Genomic DNA, 19612 nt, shown 5'->3' on the forward strand with positions numbered 1-19612 from the left:
TGAAGGTGTAAAGGGGGAGTGCATGAAGAAAAAGTATTGATCACATTGTTCACAGTTAAGGCAATGATGATGTGCTTTCAGGCAATTTTTTGTTTTGAGCTCTTTCATGGAAAGAATAATAATAGTGATAAAGCATTGTAAGTACACACACTCACTCACACTCACTGTGGTGATACTGTCCAGGTGGTTACATCAACAGATAACCTCATGGTATTTGTGTTTCTTTTAATAAGAAATACACACCCTTTTTTCCATCCCAAGTGTCACATACAAGGAAAATCCCATCTTTGAATACTGCAGCCTACTGACCCATGTGAGCCTATGTGGTCACAAACACATGTGAGCTTCATTTCATATAGAGACAAGTTTTAACCAGATTAATAAATACAATATACTTAAAGGCATTAATGGAAATAACAGGCATAACTCTTTAGGGAGTGGAACACGCAGACATGTTCAAAGCATTATTGTCTGCACTGTTAACAGATAGTTAAAAGACATTTCATGAAGGCCACTGCACAAATGACATGAGTGATCACAACATGTAGGCTACAAACATTGTGATTTCAATAGAAAAATAAAAATGATTTGACAATTCCGCTCACAGATAGCCTACTCTTGATTTTTATAGTTATAGTGACGAATAAAAACATTGTGCTTGCTATTCTCTCTCTGTCAGCATTACTTTACTCAACAATAAGTATTTTTTTCAAATTGTCTTTATAATGTACCTTTTGTTGGGATTCTCATCCTAGACACATTTTAATATCAAGCGATATGGTCGTTCATTCATTCATTCATTGTGCGCTCTAATACATTTCAATGTACTATGTTTTGCGAATACTGACTTCAAACAGAATAATAGATTACACACACTTATGTTGCTGTAAGCTTAAATTGGCTTGTGTATGTCTGCATATCCATGCTGATTGAATATCTATAACAATCCAAAAAAAAAAGAAGTTCAGAGTAAGAAAATAAATTCTACATTGAGTATTTGGCACAAGTTTAGGTAACTTGCTCTCTAGTGTATACACAGTATGGGTGTGTTCTTCTAAGAAGATGCCACCGGTATATTGACTGTTTAAAACAGAGAGCTAGAACATCTAGCTACAGAGATAATGTCAACACTCACTCAAAAAATAAGATATGTGCTAAGCTGCCTAAATAAATTACTATAATTTCTCATATACATACAGTACGTCTCTTCTGAAGGCTACAGAGACCATCTTTACATTAAAGTGCGCTTACGTCCGTATTGTGCATTAGAAGAGTATTCACAGCAGCATGGCCTACTTATGCTTACTCTTATGTGCACTCAAAGTGCTCAATCTATTACAAAAAAAAATCGACAAATTCATATCACACACATGTAACGGTCGCTGTCCAAAAACTGCTACATCTCAAGCACACCGCCAGTCAGTCAGTAAATCAGTCGGTCGGTTGTCGCTAGGTAGCAGACCACAGGAGGTCAGCTGTCAGGTGTAGGTGTCTGTGGTGGTGTAGTTCCCTGATGCTCCACACGGGGGAGCTGGTGCCTCCAGTAGGTGAAGTGGCTGAAGGTGTCCGAGCAGGGGAAGTCAGAGGAGGACGCGCGCATCTTCAGGGGGAACACATGGTCCACCACCTCACCCAGACGTACGTAGCTAATCAACGGGAGAGGAGGAGACAACAATGGGACACAATATTCAACCAGCAAAACTTAACAGTCATATTCTGACGTCACACATGATCGTGTAAGGCAGGCAGGACTTACGATGAGATGTTGGTCTTGGCATGCTCCTGCACTAGCTCGCCTTTAGGGTTGACAGTAAAAATCCTGTTCAGAGGCACTCCTACTTCTTTATAGGAATAGACATCCTACAGAGGGACATAAGAATGGAGTTAGGTGTTATAAATGAAAACCTAAACCAAACTGTTCTCTACTCAAGAACACAAGTTCTGTACAAGAGCACCAGCAATAACCTTTAAATGACCTAATGTGTTTTATAAATGTCTCAATATGTGGTTATGAAACATGGATCATTCTATTCCGGCTACATGGGGGAGCTGAATGTCTGGTTGTACATGACATTGCTTGGTTTCCACCAATTAATCATGATTGATCATGATTAATCATGACTGTCAATACAATTTTGCAATTAACTCAAGAGCTTCAAATAAATCTCCTTAGTGTGCATGAATACATCAACATGGTTTAAGCAATAAAATAAATTATTACGCCAGGTCAAGAAGACAAACAGTGATTTGATGTTTAACAACTTGTGTCTGCTGTGGATAAATGGAAGCCAATGTCACAAATGAGAAAATGGATCAATGAGCATAAAAAAAAACCACAATGCGTTTTTGACTTTTAGAGAATTGACCAGATTCAGATTTGACTACGTACATTTTCAGCCTAAAACCACTAATAAAAGCATTTATTCAACTGCCATCTATTGTATGGTATAAAATGTGTGTGTACCGTTGGTCTGTTGCCAAACGCCGCATAGAACGGCTCTTTGTTGGGGTAGAAGAGGTTCTTGATATCAGTGAGACACTCAATCTTGAATTTCTCCGGTTTCTTCTCGATCACCTCCCTGTCAGAAACACACACACATGACAGAGGTGAATCAGCTATCAACAATTGGCAGTGATGCTTTTATATATATGTGTGTGTGTGTGTGTGTGTGTGTGTGTGTGTGTGTGTGTGTGTGTGTGTGTGTGTGTGTGTGTGTGTGTTTATGTGCATTGCAGACCTGTGCAGAGCTGAAAAGAGGCTGCTAGGGCTGAGGAGGACTGGGCCTATAGGGAGCATGGTGCCTCTCTCATTGACCCAGTGGAGGTAGCCTCTGGTCATGTCAGCCATGCCGATAGCTCGAGCTGAGCAGTACAGGAACTTGTAACCATTTCTGACAGAGAGGGAGACAGAACAAGCAAGTGTACATATTCTGATTATAGAGCTTGTTTGGGGCCTTTCTGGAACAGAACCTTTTTAAAGCAATGTTTGCCTTTCATACTGAATGTGAGTTAGTACATGAGTGCTTACTGGCTGACTTTATGGTAGAGGTGTGCAATGCCCTGGTGGGTCCAGTCTTTCCCCAGTGTGGGCAGGATGTGGCCCAATGTATCCGACCTGATTGACAAACACACATTAAGTGATATTGGGACATGTGTGAGTGCAGGATTTTTATTCATAATTCAAAAACACTTGATCGAACAAAGTGAAGACTTGCAGGGAAGTTCTGAGAGACACAGACATTTCACTGTATGTCAACTGCAATGACACACAACGATTCTTATTCTGACCTACGTAGTGCAGGCACTTGTTAAAGTATGTGTTCATATTGTCACATATTACACACCTGGTGATGGTTCCATCTATGTCTGAGATTATGATCTTGTCGTCCCAGTTCCAGAGGTAGATGGTGCCCTGACAGCGACAGGTTCCCTGGTACTGAGTGGTCACACTGAACACCACATCGTTAGAACCGTCCTGCAGCTGGAGGGACAGCTATGTGTGTGTGTGTGAGAGAGAGAGACAGAGAGAGAGAGAGAGAGAGAGAGAGAGAGAGAAATGATGTCAAGGTAAAAAAGGATGACTATGATTAATAAGTCAAACGTTTCTGCAGTGTTTTCAAACCAAGCCCCTCACCAGCTGCTCTGACGTGAGTCTCAGTGTTTTCTTATAAGACACGCCTCCTCCTATTGTGATCCCAGACTCTGATTGGATGGAGGGAGAGCTCTGGTTGGCTGTCCTGTGGTCTTCGTCACTAGAAGACGACTCTTCTTTCCGCCTGGCGTTAGACAGGTTGTAACAGTTTGTTAAAGAACGTTCAGTGCTATTCTAGATAAGGGCTGGGAATTTTTTTCTGTTTCTGGCCAGGGTGAGGTTACTCACCTGCTTGTCATTATCCCATCCTGCTCATCGGAGCCACAAGCCCCAAGCTCAGATACTGAGTCCTACAAGAGGACGAATAGGATACTTTTTTTTAATTTTTTATTATTTTGATTCCCTCCCCACACTAGTAGCTGAGTAATGTACATTAGCAACCACAGCCCCCACAGACCAAAGATAAAAAGGACAAATTACTGATTTGTTGCCGCTGTTTCTGCCTCGCCAGGAGAACCACCACCTGCCTCCTTTCTTGGGCATCTTCTCCTTCATGATGTTCTCCACTGCTGTCTGGAGCGGAACACACACAAACACAAACAAACACAACACCACACCGTAAAAAAACACTTAAAAAAAATAAAGAGAAAACCAGACCATAAATCAACAAACAGAAACAAACAATGCGCCTTGGGTTGGAATGGGGAAAGAAAAAGCATGTCAGGGGTGGGCGGGAGTTTATGAGTTGAAATGTTTGATACGGGACAAAGAATGAGGAAGGCAGAGAGTAAAAAATAGGTGGAAGGGATCAAAGATGCGAAAACAAGATAGTCAATGAGTTTTTTCTGTGACATACAGAGCTGTAGCCCAGCACGCCCGACAGACAACAGAGAAGGAAGTCTAATGCCGAATGAATATAACTGAGAAAAGAGTACTAATGAGTGGGATGGTGGGTCGGATGAAGTGGAGAAAGAAGCAGTAATGAAATAATAGGGAGGGGAGCAGAGGGGGAGAACAAAGTTTAACTTGAGTGCCCAAACACACAGGATGTAGTACCAGTTTCAGTCAGAAGAGGGGAACAGTCTGAGTCAGAATATGTTATGTCAATATCTTACCTTTGGCAGCGGTTTTTGAAAGGCCTGCATAGCCAGCATTATTGGAGCCGCAGTGCTCCAATTATAGTATCTGAGGGCGAAAACAACATCTATTTATATCTATCATATCACCTTAAAAAAACACTTTGTCAGCCAAAAGTTCTTTACAGATCTTCTGTAGGCGTCCAAACAATCCTGCATATACTGCAGCAGTTAAAACCATACATATTTTATGGATTAGACTTGCATGTAAGTAGTGGGAATGTCTTACTTGGAGCCAATTTTCACGACTAAGTTGGGATCATCGATGAGGGAGGGGTTCTCTGCAAACTGATGGTAAGAGATGATCTTCTCGTGGAACCGGTCTGTGTTTATGTACACACACACACAGACACACACACACACACACACACACACACACACACACACACACACACACACACACACACACACACAATTAATACATTTATTATGTTTCCTTTTCCACAGCTTACAACTGGATTGTACAAGTGTGTAAAGTGTGTCAGTATATGAGAGTCTTACCTTTAGTGATCTCCCTGTTGTCATGGAGACCCCCACACAGAGAGATGGTGATGGAGGGGAAGTCGGCCATGGGGTCACAGTAGCTGTCCACTCCGCTGTCTCCTCCAGAGCTGAGCGACTGTGGGGACAAACTGGTGCCGTGAAGGCCCGGGTCGGAGGAGCTCCTAACTGCTGTACTGCCGTCACTATGAAGGAAGAGGCTTGATTAAGAGCGCGGACCATCACATATTTGTTTCTGTGTGTGTGTCCGTGTGCCTCCTCCACGTACCTCTTGGGGAAATAAAGGGCGGCCACTTCAGGTTCCAGGTCTGTGATGTCATCCAGGTAGATCCCATCGGAACCGAGGTGGCGGCTTCTCTTGTCTGCAGAAAAAGCAATGACTCCATTGAAATAAATTGTCAGCTGTCATTGTGTTTGCTTCTCTTTTGGATTTGTATCCATCAGAAAATCATTTCAACAGCTCGGTTTAGACCCCAAAACACAATAGAGATTGCTGGTCTTTTTTTTTTTTTTAATACATATAGCTACATATTTTTTTTGGGGGGGAGCGCCCTTAGCTCAGTTGGTAGGGCGTCCCCCCCATGGGCCTCGGCCAGCAGCGGACCCGGGTTCGATTCCAGCCCGCGGTATCAATAAAGGCATAAAAATGCCAACAAAAATACCTTTAAAAAAATATATGTTTATATATTGGCAAGGGCGCCCCCGAGGTTGCTGGTCTTGTGTTTTTTTTTCTTTGACTTTGCAATTGGAGGCCTCAGCTCACGCCAATACAATGCACAAAATGTGGTCTGTGGTAATTTATGTGGGTCATTTTGTAACACCCTCAACCAGATGCCAATGAACTCGGAAGACACAGAAAGAGAGAGAGCTAAAACATCCCTAATTGAAACGACGGCTGCAAGGATAGACAATGAACGATACATTTTATTAATGTTGTTAGGTGAAATGTTACCTTTTCTCCTGGATGGAGAGTCAGTCTTGCCTGGCGGATGAGGCGTGGTCTCCTCCATGTCGGAGGTCAAACGAGCCGCGCCCTCATCAGCTGAGGTGACCTGCGTCTCTGTGGTTACCGTCTGCGACTCCATCCCTACTGTGACGACCGTTTCCCCGTGGGCCTCTAGTGGCCTGAGAAGCCTGAGCTCTGATGTTTCTGAGCAGGGCCCACGCTGCTCCGAAGACGGCTCGTGTTTTATCACGCAGAAGTGCGTGCTTTCAGACACGGGGATTGACACCGGGGAAAGTAGCTTGGGGTCAGGTTTCAGTTTAAGGAAGGATGGCTGGGGGACAAAAAACAGAGAGGAGGATGAAATATATAAAAACACTTTGAAAAACTAACACTTCAAAACTACCACTACAAACATACTGTGTACATAATGAAGTTTTTATCTCTGTGTACAGTGGGTACTTTGGTTACCGTGGCAGCCTGTGGCAGCTCTCCCCAGGCCCAGTGCATGGCGGGATTCTGATGGTCTGACGGCTTGGTCATTAGTTCGGAGTCGCTCTTGGGCGAGGTGGGGCGAGAGTTCCCAGGGCTGAGAGATTTAATATGGGAGAAAAAAGCCATTAAAGAAACATTTCTCTGAATAGCTTGGTGTTCAGGAAGTAGTTACTATATGACCGAAAGTGGTACCTCTGAATGGGGCTCCACTCTCCGTCCGAACGAGTGTACATGCCAGTCTGTTTGAAGGAGGTGCTGGTCGAACCGACTGTCGTCTCATCTCTTAAGACATCTCGAGTTGAAGCCCTGAAACACACACAAGTGTACATTTATTATCAATTTATCATTCATTAAGAAGATTTATCATAATGTGCTGTATCTTTCTTTTTAAAATCTGTTAATGACACCAAACCATAATGTTTATGTAATATTTTAAATAAAATATATGCATTTGAATTGTATTTATAGTTGGTTTTGGTCAGATAATTGAGTTAAGTCCCTAATATCACAGCAAAACAACATCCCAGAAATACTAAGTAGCCACTTATTGTTTACTGTTCAATGTAGATTGTTCCCTTCATAACTTGTTTGTTACACATATTCAACCATTGTATTAAAGGCCAATACCTATACAGACTGCAAGCTTACATGAGAGAAAGATACATTGCGGTGTTGGCTTACAGTAGTGTACAGTGCAGCCAACACTTGTATAGTATACCCAGCTAACGTGCAGATGAAAATAAAACTGTCATCTGGTCGTTATTTATATTATAAATACTGTATATTCATTGTTGATGAGTGGACTTGGCTTCTACAGTGGCATGCATGGCCTAATACTAGTCTGTTCTAATCTGTTTTACATACTGTGCAGTGTGCACATGCACTCCTTCAAAAAAACACACAGTGGAGATATTCGCTCTTGTCAAGTGCAAAGCGTCTTCTTTTTTGTATCTAGCAAAGATCACTCAGCTGAAGTCATGTTTCCCACTTGGTCTTGAGTGTCTTTTCAGTGCGTTGGTGTGTTTGTGTGGGTGTGTCTGCTTCACTTCAAACACAGTTTCTTTTGTGTATTCTCCAGGTATTCTCGTCTGACAGGTTCTATTAAAGCTGCTCCCAAAGCCCATTTCAGTAATGTATTCTACTTATTTAATCTCACAGTCTAACTATCCACTCTCTCCCCCGCCCCTCCCTCACTCTGTCAACATGTATCAACATGATTATGAAATAAGGTATGTTAAACACTCTCTCCCTATCCTCCCTATGTCCTGTCACCTGTCCATCTGCGCGCCCTCGTCAGAGCTGATGTCGATGGTGAACATGTCCTCGTCCTCCGAGTAGTCCCCGCTCTCCTCCCTCCTCACGCTGTCCACGCGAGCCTTCCTCCTCCTCTTCCTCCTCTTCTTCATCATCACCTCCCCTCCTGAGCCGGCCGCAGAGCCCAGGCTCTGTAATATGGCCGCCCCAGAGCCCTTACCCATCATCAGTACTGCCTTATCCGACAAGATGGGAGAGGTGGCCAGGTAGGAGGGAACCACTTCCTGTTTTTGGCCAAAAAAAACAAAAAAACAACAGCGGAATGACGGATGTGTTCTTTATAACGGAATGTGTGGAAAGATGTATGCAGCAGGAGCAGCCAATGATGCAATAGTGGCAGATAATGTAATAACAGCCAATAAACTTTATATTTTTTCCATTTTTCAATTGAATAAAAAGCTGATAATGTAATAACTTGCTAATAATGTAGTCACATTTCTTAACCCAAAACAAACTAACTTTTTGCCCATAATTTAACAAGTTATTACATTGTTGCCTGGGGTTTTAGAGAATCCTTTCGAAATCTAATAACTGGAGTCGATCATTTCATACTATGCTTATATCACATTAAAGTACATCACACTTCCGTAATTTTTTATATGATTTAAAATTTAATTTTGAAATTCAGAGCACCCCATTCACCAAACTATGGATAGCTGTACGTGTTTTGCTAAATTCCGTTCTGAGGCAGACAATGTAAAATCCTTGCCAGAGTAATAGTAGCCACTTCTGCTGTGAAGAAACAAAACACAACCAATTCAAAACAGAAAATGTTCCTCAGTTCTGTGAAAGGTTGAAGTTTTTTTTTATTACTTCCTTCTAGGAAGGGAAACAACTTTCCAGGAGTGCTTCTTGCTGTTAAAACAGAGCTTCTGTGTGTGTGTGTGTGTGTGTGTGTGTGTGTGTGTGTGTGTGTGTGTGTGTGTGTGTGTGTGTGTGTGTGTGCAAGACAGAGAGAAAGAGAAAGAAAGAGGGAAGAAAAACTGGGTCGTAATTACATGATTTGTGGGCTAACAATACACCCTCATATTTTTGCCTCCTCGTGCCAAGAAAGAAAAAATGGGGCTCACTGACACAAATCCTCCTCCTCCCTCTGCTGTTAGAGGCCTGGGAATCTGACACCACTCCGGGGAAAATAAATCACCCCCCTCCCTTGTCGGTGCCGGCCCCCCCTGGCCTCAGTAGTTTGCCGTTTGTTCCTGACTTTAACCATGCACACATCCTCATATATGTACACACAAATGCAAAGGAAAAAGAAAATATACCTATACAGTATATATCAGCTTTCAAAGAACTGAAGGAAAACAGCTGTGTTTCTCTAGAGTTTTCACAAATTCTAGACTGAGTTTTCAATGGTTCTCGTGGGGCTTTGAAGAAGTACAACCAGATTAAAAAAGAAAAATCTAGTCTTCTGGCATGAGTGAATTTCCTAGTTTATCCTCAGCCGTGAGGCCACAGCACTGAATATAGGTCACAGTGAGCCTGAGTCAGTAAATGCTGCATTCAGACTCGAGAGTCATTCACTCGCTGATGAACAGGGGACTGCTTTTCAGCCAAGAGGGAAAGGAAAAAAATTCCAGTCTGCTGTGCCAACTCTGCACACAGCATGACCCTGTTCAAACTACGATGTCTGGGTTGTAAGGAGGAAGATAAAGCTTCTCGCTTGTAAACATGGGTGTGTCTGGGTTTCCAAGTTGAGCAGGCGGGGTTGGTTGGATGGAGGATCACGTCTGATTCATTTGAAAAGTAGTTTTTATTTGAAACCATGTGCGTCATTTAACGGATGATGTGTATTACACTTTGGGTTACCAGCAACGTAAGAGACCCAGACTATGCTTTTCACGAAGCCGCTCGGTTACAGTTATGACATATACCTGATCATTTTCTGTTTCTTGCACAAAGAAAGCTTCTCCATTCTCCCCGAGCTTCATCTGTAGTTCCACTGGTTCTCCGTTGATCTCCATGTCCACCTGAGAGGAGACACATAATATTAATAAGGGGGCTGGATGGAAAAAAGGCTCTGCTTTAAAGGTGCACTATGCGCTTTCAAAGGAGGGGCATTTGTTTAAATTTGTAGACCCTGTGGTTAGTTTACAAAACATATTTTCTCTGCATGTAATTCTTAGTTTTGAATAATTATATCATCATAAATCGTAGCTAAATTATTTTGAGGAACCTGGAACCAAACGTAAGACTAGAATACGTTTGCTAACCAAACTGTGGGCCCTGCTGCTGTAGACAACAACAGTGAAACAGTAACTTTCCAGGAAGCTTTCTAACTCCAAACAGTGTTCCAGGGGATCACATTTTCCTGTGAGGAAAGTTCGTTTAGTCAGTGATGAGAATATACCTTTGACAAAAACACCTTAAAGTTACATAGTGCTCCTTTAACTCTCTCAATGTGAAAGTGTTTTTGCCTTTACTACAAAAGGCGGTCAAACCTGTTCTTTTTCTCTCCTCCTTACCACTTTCTCTCGGGAGCGGAGGACACCCATCTTGCCGAAGCGGACGTGGAAAGGCGAGCACTGCAGGGAGCCATCGGGTTGCCTCACCACGATGACGTCGATGCAGCCGGAGAGCGTGGCGGGGTTGAGGCCTCGGTACAGCTCTTTGACCTGGACGAACACCTGGCCCGCCAACTGGCCCACGAAGTTCATGGTCTGACGGGTCTGGTAGGAGGGAGGGGGACAGTGAAGGGGACAAAGAGGACAAAAATAAATGATTGAGCAGTAGTATAAACGGTCTATTTTTGCCGCTTGAATCACCCCTCGCTGTCATCAACTAAGCTCCACGACACCGGCCTAAAGCATGCCTCGAACTCGGTCCACCTTTCACACAAGGAGGTGTTTATGAACATGCGTTCTTCAGTCATGTCTATCAAGCTGGCTCATGACGTACAAGTCAGGGAAGAAGTGGGGTAAAGTTCTTCTAATTCCCTGATCCGGGGTCAGTTGTTGACCAGTCACCAATGTCTCTATGACTGGTATGTGGAACACAGAGGTGGCCGGATCCTGTTCAGTTCTGCAACTCGGTGTCCCACAGACATACTGTAGAAGCTATGTGGCCGCTTTGACCTGCCGATAAGTCCAGAAATCCTATTGACCTTTTGCCATTCAGCAAACCCCCGGACAACAGAATGTCCAAGGACTGCCTAAGTTAGACCGGCCTGTTCTCATGTAGGTGGTGTCGTGACCTTCCAAGGCGTTTATTGGCTGAGCCAAAACCGAGGTGTCACACACAGGAAGTACAGCGAAGCGCCAAGGCAGGCAGTGTTTTATGGAAACATGTGAGAGGTACTGTCTACAATGCAAATGTATTTTAATGGTAACGGATAATGATACACCGGGAACTACACTGTGAGTGGCTGAATGAATGCATTAGTCAGAGTATGATGATTGTTTTATCTCAGCATTGTTCTTTGGCTCAAGGCTGCAGAACACTCGGTCAGTCACACAACGCACACTCAGATGATTGCTTCTGGTTGGAATACAGGAAGTTACACAAAGGGTGGTTATGATGAAATCTTAATCTTTAAATACAACTTTTTCCTACTAGTTATGATTGAAAAAATTACTTATCAGTTGTATCTATTCAACAATATCTCTGCTGGCACCATGATTATTTGGATTTCTACTACATGAAAACCAATGGCAAAACGTGATCAATCGGATTCAATCCAGTTTACATGACTCATTTGGAGTGTGCAGCTGTCTTATAACAAGAAAAGGGGTCTGACCTTGATTCAGTTGCCAGGAGAGGGCCCCCAAAATGATTGCAACAACAGAAAAGAACGGTTTGGAATAATGCCAAGTTGCCAACATACCCCCTCTCCCTCCATTGAGCACACGTGAACAGGATCCCTAACCATTTCAGACCGGCATATGAATCTTATAAGCCACAACAATGTCTGAATCTTGAAATGCCTCTTTTATAGATGCCCCTTGGCCATCTTTCATTATTCATTCCACTTTCTGCTGTGGCATTTAGTTACTGAGCTTCTGACAGACCCCAGCTGATTTTGGAGAGACCTTTGTTTTGAACACAGCCTCATCTAAAAATAGATTTCCTTGGTCTGCTGAAGAGACAAAAAGAGTTAGAGCGTCTGACAGCGTGGCTTCATTGCCAAAAATGGAGTGATGGTGGATTAAATCTTACCCCTCATTTACACGTTAGACTTTAACTGAGCAATAGAGAAATTCTATTTTAAGAAAGCCGGTGACTTGGCTGCAATATGCTCGTTCGTTTTTCATGGATTTATGAGCTGCAGTTATTAAGATTCCCATGTAGACAGCAGGAATCTGGCTGGGCCACTCAGCAGATAATGTGTTGACAGTGTAGACAGAGTCTTATATTCACCAAGTCTAATTAGTATAATAACAACATAGACATAACACATATGTCTTCCCAAATATAATCTACTCTCCAACTGATTTTTTAAGAAGAAAAAATAGTAGTTCAATTAAAAAGACTCATAACAATAAGCCAGTCCAGCCAGCTTTTTCCAAGCAAAAAGAGAAAGACATTTTCAAATTCAATAGTTAGAAAAATAGCTGACTCATAACATCTTGAAAGTGTATGTGGAAAGATGTTGTGAATTACACAGCATCAAGAACTAGGCTATAAGGACAACATAAACATAGCAGATGTGTAGGCCTACCAAACATTAATAAGCATGCATCAGATCAGACATATAATTAGACAGGCAGGTGCTGGCAAATACATTGCATAAAAAAACAGGTTATACCTCCTATAGATGAGTACGCCGACAGCCTTGGACCAAGCCTTGCGTTTCCTTAGCGATGTATGGCAGGGCAACACCACATTAGAGAAGCAAGCATGTCCAGATAGAGGTGATATCTGAGTGTTTGATAAAGCCCCTGCTAATTATCACTGACTTACATTGGCCAGAAGAACTAATAGTAAACGGACAATGTAAGTCAACGCAACACCAATTTCTCCCTCTGACTGTCTCTGTCTTCCTCGCTCTCTTTCTATCTCGGGGGAGCCTCCTCGGAGGATGACATCACCCGCAGCGGAAGCCTGCTGACCAATGAGCGTCGAGCTGTTGAGTTGCCAAACGCATCGTCTCCGCCGCTGCCACAGTGGCAACAAAATTACAACTATTTGCTGACATTGTTTAGACAGCCGACTAGACATCATCAAAGGGGAAAGTTTGGCTCGCATTCAACATATTTTACGTGAAAAGGGCCACGAAAAACCGCAATTCTACACTCCTATCAGTATGTCGAGTTAAATCTGTCACTGGGTTTCTTAAAGCCTGTGATATGGCGTGATAGATAAATAGTCTAGTCTGAAAGCTATTAAAATAATATGACATAGCCTAGCTTATAGCTAGCCTACTATAGGCTACTACGGTATGTGGTTAAACGATATGTTTGGCACAACCACCATACCCTAGGCTACAGTGTCTCAGTTTAAAGAGCAGCGAAATGACACCGTATCCAAAAGTGATGCTGTGACGGCGGGAAATAGTTGGTTACGTCAGCGTTTGAAGTCAGTCAGCCTGATTTAAGTGAGCTGATCTTTTCGGCCAATCACGGCCCAGCATGGCAACACATGCGATTCTGACAGTTTAACCTGCTGAGATCCTCCGGTGAAACAGTGTGCTCAGGAGGATGTGTTAGACTGGTTGCAGAATTGCGCTGTAATGAACTCTAGCCAAATATAATATCTCAATAAGTAGCCTATCTCTTGCACAATTAAAAAAAAACATCGTAGGCCTACTACACAGATGTAGGCTAGATACACTGAACAGATACAATTGTCTAACGTTAGCCTTCAAGCAATAGCGTGTAACTTTTTCATATTCAATTAATGTCGGTTAGGCATATGCTACATTCAAGCCATCGCCAAATCGAGTTGACACAAAGTTGATTAAGCCTATCAGCTCCTTTAACATTCTGTAATTCTCCGAATGGCAGTGTTTACAAACTGGTGTCGCCCCCTGACACTGGTGCAGTAGGGGAGCCCGGGGCTGGTTGGCACACTTTTTACTCACTGCCGTATTTCTCTGGCATAATTTTTATTTCAATATTCTAACCAGCAGAATATGAAAGGTTTAAGTCTCAGCTATACATGATTATGTTTTAATTGTTCACAAATATTTTGCAAAATAAGATGGTATATGATTAAAGCAATGTTGCGCATGTGTGCCAACCAGCCCCATCGTGGGGCTGGTTGGCACACGTTAGGGGGCTGGTTGGCACACTGTTAAAATGTGACACTTAAAAAGAATTAAACAACCAAATTAAAAGTTTGATCATTTAATGTAACCAATAAACAGTAAACATGAACATTTAATAGATTATCAGCCCATATTTTAGAACCAAACAACAATTTGAAGCAACATATCAGTAGGACTATTGTTTCGTTTGTTTGCCCTAATGTGTCAGAAGTCTATTTATTAACAAAATACAATAATATACCTACTATGAGTGCTTTGTGTGTTTGTGAAAGGTAAAATGAGCAACCGCTAGCAGTCAAGCTAGAAAATATTAACTTGATTTGCATTTATTAACAAATATTATACAATATTATTAATTCCGATTACATTTCAAATTGCAATTTTGTCCTTATAGGGTAGGAATATTAATAAAAAAACATATATAGGCCTAGTAATAAAAATAACAAGAAGGTTTTAAAACTAAGGCCTATTTTTACCTAAGGATTACAAATCAGAAATAACAATTTTGTATGAGGTCAGGGGTCACACAATTTTTTAAAGGGACATTAACCACAAAAGCCATAGTATCCCCGAAACACATTAACAAAAACACACACAGACAGACTTGTAGCCTATACACACATAAGGAAACAAATATACCTTCATATATAATAGCCTACATGGCTTACCATCATTTTTTTACAGTTTTTGTCATGTGCCAACCAGCCCCCAAATCAGTGTGCCAACCAGCCCCGCTCACATTTTAACCAAATTTGAGATGAAATTGTATAAGCCAACTAGCATTCCTCATCACAGACTATGAAATCTTACATTAAAATGTAGCTGATTCTCATGTGTATAAACTATTTATAACACATTTACAATATCTCCAACTTTCACAGTTTTATTATATGTTTAGTCAAAAGACCACTTTTTTACTTTCGCTACTATAAAACGGAAATTTTACCCTCGCCAAAAAAGTTTGTTACTTTTACATGTTTTAACATAGTAGATGAGTGCAAGTAAAGAAAACAGACATTTTGATGTACAAATTTTGTTTCTGTGACCTTCCAAGGACCAGAAAATAGGTGTGTGCCAACCTGCCCCGTGTGCCAACCAGCCCCGGGCTCCCCTAGCACAGAAAAATAACAAGAAGTGGCAAAGAAATATCACTTTCAGTATAGGCCTACAATCCATGCTTGTTCGCCAAGGGCTTACCTCATAGATGCGCCAACAACATTGTTGTTATTACTCAGAATCCCTCATGGTGGCAACAGAAGTTACGCACTACAGCTTTAATGTTCTTACTTGTGCACTCGCATCAATATAATATTGAAATGATAAACAAATAAGCTGCATGTTAAATTTACATTATTGCCAAAGCAACACACATAATCTCTTTGTGTCTTCTGTCACTTTCAGGGACCCGCATTAGACTTGAGACCCTATTTGATTAAGGACAGCTTGTACAACTGGGGAAAAAAGCTGAGTCCCAAATTGGTAAAACACACATTGTTAGGTCAGTGGTTAGGTTTGCGCAAGCACTGGTTATTGTTATCGTTTGGTAAGTCCCCAGGAAATGAATACAAGTATAGTCTAGTGTTAGTACCAAGTAGCCTAACCTAACACAGCATGTGTGTGACGTGTGGGGACACAGCCAACATTATGACAGCAGCATTTCTCTTCTCTTCCCACAGCAATCCATAAATCTGAAGGCCTCACGTGCACCTCTTCAACAACATTAGCCATTCAATGAATGTGTGTGTGTGTGTGTGTGTGTGTGTGTGTGTGTGTGTGTGTGTGTGTGTGTGTCTGTTTGTGTGTCTGGGGGTGTGCACTGAACCTAATTTTTTGTGAAGCAAACTTTCTGGGCTAAACCATAAAGAGAAAAATCCATAGGTTTTCTCACTGTTCTTTAGTTTTTTACCCCACTGCAGGCTATCAACTGCTGAGTCCAATGTGTTGTAATCTGTGTACTTTTCAAATGTTCCCACAGTCAGCCAGATGACACGATTAGTGAGCATTAATAGTGCATGTCGCCATGTAAAAATGTCAGAGTTAATGTTTCGCCCACTGCTCCGGGTTGAGTGTGAGTGTGTGTGTGTGTGTGTGTTGTGGTGTAATGCCTTGCAGGTTCACGATGTTTATTGTCAGGAACAGTTTGTAGCTGCAGAACGTTGCCTTAAACTGCTGAGCCACCAACCTGAGACCTCAGCTGACAGTAAAGCATGTTTTATGAAGGGGAGACCTGGTATGGTTGTAAAGTCCCATGATCATTCCATTTATGACCCACTATCTGCTGGACACCCCGCTGTGACGATAGAGTCGGGAAACAGGAGCATGTAGATTATGTAGATTGGTTTGTTTTACTCTATCATAAATTATGTAAAATGTGATATCATCTATCATGTCGTTTACACTTTTGTCCGCCAACATTTTCTCCCCCCTCATTGTAAATGTTGAAGATAAGCACTGAGAAACATTTGCAATACCGCTCCCCCTGAAGCTTCATCAGGTCAATGTGTAACAGTACACGTTTGCACACCCTGGATTTCCTGCATTTTCCTCCCATATGTTGAATTGTACTAAACAACACGTAACTTTGAAAATATGTTAACCCTGTAAGTTGCTGACATGCGTCCTCCTCATATCATGCATGTCAGTGTCATTGGACTCTCAGAGGACATCTGAGACCCACAATTGCCCCTTGGACATGCTTCTAAGAAACAACTTACTGCGCCAGGAAGAGCTGAATCCTTGCTGATGTAAAACAGCACATGACAGCAGTTTCATAGTCAAGCTGTATGGTCAGTGGCAGTGACCGGTATCAGGTTAAAACAAACAAGTTGTCATAAGACTGCGTCCCTGAACCACTCAGAAACAGTCATAATATAAACAAAAGCATCTATGCTGGTGTGGTCTCACGCTCAGCTCAGCCTATCAAAACTTTGGACGTATGGAATTTCAGCTATGAGCTGCTATTTCCTCTGCAACATTCACACTGAAATAGGCCAAGTACTGTTTGCTCAACCTTTTTATAGCCGGCAACAAATAGTAAAGTGATTTTTGAGAAGGTTGTTTTGAATCTATAAGTGGGAAAACAGCTAACAACTCTTCACATCTTTAATACCCAGTGATTATTATTCCGAAGTTCATTGTGTGTATACTATTTCAAACCTTTTTTACACTTTTTTACACACACAGTTACTCAAAGTATGTGATTCCACTGTAAATGTGTCTTAAGACCTTACAATTTGTTTTGATGCTGTCAGAAACTAAACGTAATTTCTGTTTGGACGCCATGTCAGTTGACTCAGAGAGGGCACAGTTTGACATATTCATTGCATAATCTTTTCACACATTCAGTTGCTATCAAGGCCTCTGATTGGCTCATGCTACACTGGTCTGAGAGTCATGTGACATGACAGAATCATTTGCTGGAACCGTGAAACCCATTTAGCAATTATAAGGAAAAAAGCTGTGTAAGAGAAGGGTTTTAAGAGACAAGTGGGCAACACATAGTTGACTCATGGCTGTAAAAGGTGAATACAATTGGACCAACTTTTTTTTAATGACAGGCTATAATTAGGATTTTTAGAAGAAGAAGAAAATAAATATAAGCACCCACAACATCATGTGGGTGTTTTCATCACACAGACAAAAAATGACCCTTATAAGGTAACCAAATGAGTCTGAGTTTGTTATGTTGAATGGCACATTGGTGTTTTCTTCCAAGGTACAATCCCTTCTTACCAAATAAGTGAGAGAATCACCTGATGCATCAGGCTATCCCTCAAACCCTCTTCACCCCTGTTGTCCCCTGTTCACACCACCCTTATTTTTCTTCTCCCTGTCAGTGGGAGCAGATCGTCTTACAAGAGGGGATTACTGAAACACAAACCCCCCTTGCTCTCACTGTCTCTGCTGTAGGACCAGTTGCCAGCCCAGACATATTACTTTTAAATGCTGCCACTTAGTTCAGCTTTAATTAAAAAAAACTGCAATTCTGAATCTGCTTTGTCTTGATTGGTTGGTCATGTATCCAGACACAAACAGTTTTTTCCTGTGTGCATCTCTTTCCATACATGCTTGTTAATAATTTTTTTTTATTTCCCATGATTCATGCTTCAACAGCATGCACATGATTTACAAATGACTTTACCCAGCTCCAGGTGGTGTCAGTGGCATAGTGTTCACCGGCCTCGTCAAACTCTTCATCGTCCTCTGCTGATATCATGATGACATAATGTGTTTGGATCCCGGCTGCAGGTGTCTGGTCTTTGCTCTCTCTGAGCTGATCAACATGTCCGGATCCCTGTCTATATCGTTTTGGCTTCTTCACTCCTTGAGCGCTTCAAGAGTCTGACTGCCTTGTGAAAGTGGACAGCCACTTACTAAATTTACCTGAGCCCCCTTGGTCAGAAACCCGAGACAGCTCCGAGAGTGGTCACCAACCATCCGAGCCCCGTGACGTCTTAGGCATTTGAAGAGGGGACACCGGGTTAGGATTTGTTGTCAGAATGTTGGTCCAAGCAGACTTCCCCACAGGCACACACTGTCACACATGATCACACACACTACTCAGAAGACAAATTACCTCACCACAGAATCCCCATCCCCCCTCCTTGTAATGCATGCCTGACCATTTCTCAATTAGCACATTTCTCATTAGTTTACACATTGACTGCAACACCTGTTTTTGCTGTTGACCTCATGTTGACCATGGCAGTGCTATATCAAAAACATTCAGACAGGGGCAAAGCACCTGTCGCCGCTTGGGTTGAACTCCAAGTCTTCCTTGTAACCCAGGGAATCTACCAGTGATCACTGTAACTTAAATGATACTGCTGGTGGGTCTGAACTGGTGACCTTCGGTTTGCATTTTATAGGCCAGATGAGATAGCTGCCTACAACCATGGCATTCACCTCTTATATGGAGCCTTATCAATTAAGGTCTACGTTACCCTCTAGTGGTCAGACTTGGAAGTGAGAGATGCCTTAACGTGCCATATTTATTTTCCGACTTCAAAATAACAAACTTAATTTGTGAAGAATTTGACATTTCATGTATGCCTATCTTTTGGAGTAAAAGCATTATGTCAAAACGCATCTTCTCAATAAAATGTCCTATGAAAAGCAACAGTCTATTCATTTCAAGTCACACTGTAATTGTCTCTGCACTTGCCAAATAAAAAAAATAAAAAACACTTAAGGTTTATGTGCAAACTCCTAAATGAATTGGAGGCCTATATAATGATGAATATATGACACTCAATTTTCTATAAAGTAAGCTAGTTAAAATTACAGGCAGAGGGGTTGCCTAGTAGGCTATGCCTAGTGTCATAACTAAAGTTTGAATAAAACGAATGTTTTGTATAGTATTCAATACAACAGACTAAATTCAGTAAAAATATATATATATATTTATATAGGCCTATATTAAGCTA

The 19612-nt window shown here is 41.8% G+C and overlaps 1 protein-coding gene across 2 annotated transcripts; it reads right to left on the reverse strand.

Moving 5' to 3' along the window:
* Window positions 1-18402, reverse strand: LOC307265674 (phosphatidate phosphatase LPIN1-like; the record flags this gene model as incomplete). 2 transcript variants are annotated; one of them, XM_080047467.1, is made up of 20 exons in its annotated part: window positions 1-1646; window positions 1757-1860; window positions 2465-2579; window positions 2739-2891; window positions 3029-3115; window positions 3345-3493; window positions 3635-3776; window positions 3881-3942; window positions 4073-4165; window positions 4708-4777; window positions 4958-5051; window positions 5230-5414; window positions 5498-5591; window positions 6182-6506; window positions 6644-6761; window positions 6860-6973; window positions 7940-8205; window positions 9856-9951; window positions 10447-10650; window positions 18328-18402. In XM_080047467.1, 20 exons carry the CDS (start codon window positions 18400-18402, stop codon window positions 1472-1474), a joined length of 2721 nt encoding a protein of 906 aa, XP_079903593.1. In that variant the 3' UTR covers window positions 1-1471. The 2 variants fall into 2 exon arrangements, with proteins under 2 accessions (XP_079903593.1, XP_079903594.1); XM_080047468.1 differs by lacking the exon at window positions 18328-18402 and adding an exon at window positions 12726-12933.
* Between the last annotated feature and the right edge of the window lie 1210 nt (window positions 18403-19612).

This window comes from Ammodytes marinus (assembly GCF_949987685.1).
Source record: "Ammodytes marinus genome assembly, chromosome: 19".
Classification (NCBI taxonomy): Eukaryota; Metazoa; Chordata; class Actinopteri; order Uranoscopiformes; family Ammodytidae; genus Ammodytes; species Ammodytes marinus.